The sequence below is a fragment of the Aulonocara sp. 'chitande type north' Nkhata Bay genome, linkage group LG10 (assembly GCF_057382095.1).
Source record: "Aulonocara sp. 'chitande type north' Nkhata Bay isolate Kocher_YH1m ecotype deep benthic linkage group LG10, A_spYH_male_GT1.1, whole genome shotgun sequence".
Taxonomy (NCBI): Eukaryota; Metazoa; Chordata; class Actinopteri; order Cichliformes; family Cichlidae; genus Aulonocara; species Aulonocara sp. 'chitande type north' Nkhata Bay.
In genome coordinates, this window is record NC_141353.1 from 24,174,712 (window position 1) to 24,180,714 (window position 6,003).

At 37.4% G+C, this 6,003-nt stretch overlaps 1 protein-coding gene across 1 annotated transcript in view; it reads right to left on the minus strand.

Moving 5' to 3' along the window:
* The window catches only part of gabra6b (gamma-aminobutyric acid type A receptor subunit alpha6b), a 30,950-nt gene extending 25,583 nt beyond the window's left edge, over positions 1–5,367 (minus strand). Inside the window, exons 1-7 of the mRNA XM_086309218.1 lie at positions 5,049–5,367; positions 4,773–4,897; positions 4,318–4,385; positions 3,036–3,256; positions 1,506–1,588; positions 1,165–1,308; positions 728–880 (exon numbers count right to left, since the gene is read on the minus strand). Of these exons, the coding sequence (XP_086165344.1) occupies positions 728–880; positions 1,165–1,308; positions 1,506–1,588; positions 3,036–3,256; positions 4,318–4,385; positions 4,773–4,897; positions 5,049–5,134 (880 nt within the window). The 5' untranslated portion in view covers positions 5,135–5,367. The remainder of the gene's footprint in view (positions 1–727; positions 881–1,164; positions 1,309–1,505; positions 1,589–3,035; positions 3,257–4,317; positions 4,386–4,772; positions 4,898–5,048) is intronic.
* Between the last annotated feature and the right edge of the window lie 636 nt (positions 5,368–6,003).

Consider the following 6,003-nt stretch of genomic DNA (forward strand, 5'->3'; position numbering starts at 1 on the left):
TAATGTGAGCAAGCGGAACCTGTGAGTGCTCGGAAAAGGGCCAAGTAAACATCCTCCCCCTCTCAGCCCTTGCATAAACCAATTTCAAAAAGGACATCTATTCCCAATTAATTCAGCTCCACCATAGTGGAGGAGGAATAGAGATAATGAAGGTAAAACCTGACTGTGATGACTGTGGTGGTCTTTGTTCTATTGCAGGAGGTTTCATTTTAAAGACAGCTCATTGCAGTTTAATTTAGGGTGCAACAAACAGAGAAAATATAGTTGCTTAAAGTTTGTAAAGTGAGAGTCAGGAGTTGTGGGGTCAACCAGTGGGCGGCAAGTCAATAAATCCAGACAGTTTATTATTTGGCTTTTTGATACTTTGATACTTTACTAAAAAGAAGTAAGCCACAACAAAATAATGGATAATGTATGCTTGGCTATTTTGTTCAGCTAATTAATGGGCACTCAAGTTGTGTCATAATCTGAAGCTAACTGCAATGGTGCAAAATTAGAACTGAGAAAACCTGAATATTTACAAAAAATTGCCAGTTATTTTTGGAAGACAAACTGAAAATGTTCTTCAGCGTTCCAAATATTTCAATCCAAGTAGTCAATGGCTGTGTGAAATGTGTTAGCTCTGGAGTCTACGTCAAAATCCCTTTTTCTGATATTTTTTTCAAATCTTGAAACTGACATTGAAATTTATACACTAAATGAGTATGAGAATTTAAGGAGCTCTTACCGAACACAGTCCGAGCTGGAACTGATTCCTTATTAATCCAGAATGAGACTTGGGCCAGGATGACAGTCATGATACAGGGAATGTAAGTCTGAATCAAGAAGAAGCCCATTTTCCTTTGCAGGTGAAAATGAACGGTCATAATGACATATTCACCTGGAAGAGTAAATACCAAAAAGATTTGTCAATGCTGAGAATTTACTTGACATGGTTGCCATCTGATGAATACACCAGTCTTTTAATACTGACTGGTGAAAAGTATTGTTCTATTTATGATGAAATTTTTAAAAAGAATGCAAGTTCATGCATGACATAACATTCCACAAACATGTAATGGTAAATAGTTCACGGATTCACTGAAGTGTCCTTAGCAGGTTTTAGTTTTAACACAGTGACCACTGCACACTCTTTATGACAGGTGATGTTAAACATCTGCTCACCTGTATTGGATTTTAGTCTCTCACTGGAAACTGTCTGACCAATAAGGTCATACTGCAGCAAACTGGATGATTCTTGTGGCACTTCAACAGATGACAGAGGACCTTTCTTCCATGTGTACACAATTTCACTGATGGGGTAAGCATCTAGACAGCATGGATAAAAAGGGCGATTAAAAATGAAAACTTTCAAAAATTCACACACACATACACACATATGTATGGCATTTCAAATTAAGATCTTTGACGATATCTTGTCAGTCATCTGCTCAGTGACAGAGTAATCAGTGATTGAAAGTGACACCATCTGTCGGGTGAGTAAGGCTGAAAAAAAACTAACTCACAACTCCCAAACTTAAGTGGGCAGGCATGGCCGTCCATGGGGAAGTTCATCAGACGCATGGGGCACTCTGCATTTATAGTTAATCTGTAGGAATAGAAAACAGTTTAATTAAGTGTATGATTTATATTTCATACTAGCTTTATAAACACTGCTCTTTCAAGCTGGGTCTGGTGTGGTGCCATTCAGCATTATAGCAAAAAAACAAGTACAGAATATAGGATTATACAATATTTTTGGTAACATAGATGACCTAAAACCTGCAAGACCATTTCACTGCGGTGAACACACAACTTGGCGAAGGACAACCGTGGATAACACATTTCACAAAGGATGTTTTTATTTATTTATTTATTTTTAATGGCAGAAGAAGAATCCCATGTTTGTTGTCTGCTCATAAGTAAAACATATACTTACATATTTTCATAACTTATTTATAACTTATTTTTAATAACAACTTAATGTTATTTTCTATTTGTATTTATTTTATTTTATTTATTTGTTTATTTACTTGTAAAACACATTTGATTCTTTGGAATTATTCAAGTTATAAAATTCACAGAACACAACATCTTAATAATATCCTTAGTTGTTAAAACATTTCCAGTGATATTATATTGGTTTTATTGTTAATGTAATAAATGACTTAGGTTATTCAGTTCTACAATGTTGTTATAATATTCTTGTTTACCAGAGTGACAGTTTATACAAGAACTCACAGCTAATAAGCAGCTCAGAGCTTTGAGGAAATTTCTCAGGCTCACAGACGAAGGGGGGGAAACTGATCCCAAATGAAATGATTCAAGTTAAACTACTTTAAAAAAAAAAAAAAAAAAAAAACAACTTTAAGATGAAGTAATTCAGAAAAAGTTTAGATCTTTTACCCAAAGCTAACACAAGGACAAAATTCAAGCTGAGACTGTAGAAACTGCATCATTATACTCACAAAACTACAGTTAGCTTATCTGTTATTTAAACATCTATTGCCTTCGAATGTATTTTCTTTTCAGCCAGTGAACCAATAAATGTAGCACTACTTCATATATGTAAAAAAAAAAAAAACAATAAAAAAACAAACAAGTTGGTTTGTGTCTGCCATCTTGTCTATAGCCCCCCACCCCACCCTCATAAAATCTGTAATGTAGACAAAGGTGGCATCCCTTTATTGTAATATAGTTTACAAATTTTCTTAGATAAAGCCTTTTTATTTACTTTTAAATGTTTTAGAGTTCATCCACTTAGATAATCTAATTAAAAACAAAAAAATCTGTTTTTGTGCCATTATTGACTCTAGGGGCTTTTTTTTTCATTCTGCATATCTCCTTTTGGAACAAAGCTGGAGTCATGTTTGTTTGAATCACTTTCCAGGGCTGTTTTCAGTATCAGATGGCACATATCTTGTTTTTGGAATGGCACGCTGTTTCTTTTCATGTCTGTGCATATTCTTGGATGCCTGTTCATCTAATTTGTTTTCCAGGTCTGTGCTCTATTCCGGTCTTGGCTAGGTTTGAATCTCACTGTCCAGCACTGTTACCTCATGGTGTAGAGGATAGTTCCGTTCTGCATGATGCGGAACAGCTTGTTGGGGGTAGTCATGTTGTGAGAGATCGACCTCTTGCCATTGCGGAAAAATGTGTCCGGTGTCCAGATCTTGCTGACCATCAAGTTGTTGAGCCGCAGGATCTCAATGGGGCCCTCAAATTTTAGTCGTTCGTCAATCCACGTCTGACGAAAGAACACATCCATGGTGTATTCCTGGATGGAGGTGAGAGCGTGGGTTACGAATGTATTTACTACTACTATGACCACTCCTACTGCTGGTGCTGCATCTACTATCTCCTGCCATTATTATCTGCTTCCCCCGGAGATAATGGCAGATGGGTTTGTGAGCCATGGTTTCGAAGGAACCTGCTGGATAGAGTATTGGCAATGTGATGAATTGTTTTCTCTTTCTCAGTCTCTTTTTCTTTCTGGAGGATTATGTTATTAATGCCAATACTGCCAAAACTAAAACCTTGTTTATGATGAAAACCCTCAAGACATAGCATATTGTACACTTTGGTCACCTTTACACACACACACACACACACACACACACACACACACACATATATATATATATATATATATATATATATATATATATATATATAGTTTTTCTTCAATTGTTGCAAATTTTACTTTTCTGTTTTCCATGTTTCATTCCCTACCAGCTCTGAAAGTTAAGTGAATTGATTGAGTAATTCATTATTAATACACAGTTAAAATAGACACAGTTTATTTCATCTGTAGAGTCAGCAGTAAGTCAGTATTATGAGTCTATCCAGCCTTTAGATCACATGGATGGCCTTGCTTCCCTTAAAAGCTTTACATACCCCTCTATAGAACTGCCCCTAGCATATCGCATGGCAGTTCTAGTAGGCTTTAGAGGCTGTGAAGCAGTATCTAAAGCTTAAGACCAAAGATAGTAGAGTACAACAGACATACATCACTCAGCCTATCCCGTGGCAGAAGTAGCCCGCCTATTCCATCCTAACACAGCCACATCGCTATGGCGGAGGGTGGGGGGGGTGGGGGGGATTGTCAACCAGATTAAAATCCTAAGCTGCACTAATGACATCCTGCCCAAATGTTGGAATAATGAATGCTGGGAGTAACATGAGTTGAGGTTGAAAGACCATATACATTGCAGTGAAATCTTGTTTTCACATGTACTTTGTTTACAATCAACCAAACACATGTATGTGAATAACATCCACACATTTTTCCTTGTGTATCCTGTATCAGTACTTCAGTGGTCGGCATAGTTGACATACCATCTCAACATCTGAAACAGGTCCAAAGCTGGTGACAAAGATGTCAGTTTTGACCTCTGTAACTGGACCTACAGCAGAAAGATAAGTGGTTGCTTTGATGCAGACAAAAATTTTGGACTAGCTTATTTGTTAATTTCTTAAAATATAAAGAGGTTAAGGAATAAAGTTATATGTATAAAATGTGCCATTTACAGACTTAAAATAACCACATCAGATAAAATGAACACACAACAAAACAGCATGCTTTGGATATGATAATTTTATGAAAAGTTTCTAATAGCAAACTTGTGATTTTATTATAATGTAAGAGGGGAAAGACGGCTAAGAGATAACGTAAACTAGATGAGATACACACAACTAGTTGAGTAAAACTTTATCCTTTAAGGAAGGATATGGATCTAATCATCATGAAGCAATATTATACAAAATACAGTATAATACGTCCATTAGCATACCTCCAAATCCAGGTCGCAGTCTGTTGTCATAGCCATCCAGTAATCTATCCAATATACGCGTGATGTTATCCAAATATATACTGGTCTCACTGTGCTGATTTCCCCAAACACTGCTAGCACTGTAACTAAAGTACATATGCACTGCTCAAAGCTCATTTCAACAGATAGAAAATCAGTTGAATATACTGAGTTTCTCAAAGGCACAAGCATCCACAGTCTGTGATTAAGATGCGTAAAAGTCCGAGAACATGCAGAGAAAAGAGTTGCCATACTCACCAAGACAAAAATAAGCAAGTTACAAGGAAAGCCATGCCTCGACACCTGACAACTAGAAATCCCAGGTCAACTTTTAAAATCAGCATATTCCATCATTTTCAAAGCTTGATAAAATGCGAGTCCGCTCTTGCTTTACTTGTAAACCGTGAGAGGATACCGCGCCAGTCCAGCACGACTTGACTTTCCCTCTAGTGCGGTTGCGCCCGCCTCAGCCTGAATCGCTCAGCTGGAAAAACCTGAAGAGTTTTTAAGAGAGTGAAGAGGAAGAACGACGCGAGCTTTAACGTTAACGGGACAAAGCAGTTTGCAGGGAATACATCGGTCTCGACGGCAACTTTGCTTTAGATCGTTTTGAAGGTTAAATAACGAAGAATGTCGTCCTTTATTTATTTATTTATTTGTGTTTTTAAAGACGATGGAAAAGAAAAGCGCGAAGAGAGATACAGAAGGGGAGGAGGGAGAAGTAGAGAAAGAGAGCTTGCACAAATACAATACTGTTATATCAATGGACAGTATAGCAAGGGACCTTTTTGAGTACAGATTGATTTCAAATTCATTTTTCTGTCTCTCTCTCTCTGTGTGTGTGTGTGTGTGTGTGTGTGTGTGTGTGTGTGTGTGTGTGTGTGTGTGTGTGTGTGTGTAATCGCGGGACTTTGTTCATGCAAAACCCGAAAACTGCAAGTAGAGCGAAAGCATGATTCATATAGTAGTTAGGTGGTTGAGTGGAGTGGGCGGTAGGTACATTTAGTGCACCTTCAAACTCCACAGACCCAGAACAAGGGGGGAAACACCATACTGTAAAAGTCAGAACTGAGTTCACATGAATTTATTTCTGTTGCAAAAGCGCAGTTCAAGAAATTGCACCCTGCTAAGTGAGTTTCCACTAGCACATTTTGTGCAAGGTGTATGGAAGAAAGAAAAATATCGGAAAAGTAAACCCTGCAAATGAAGTGCA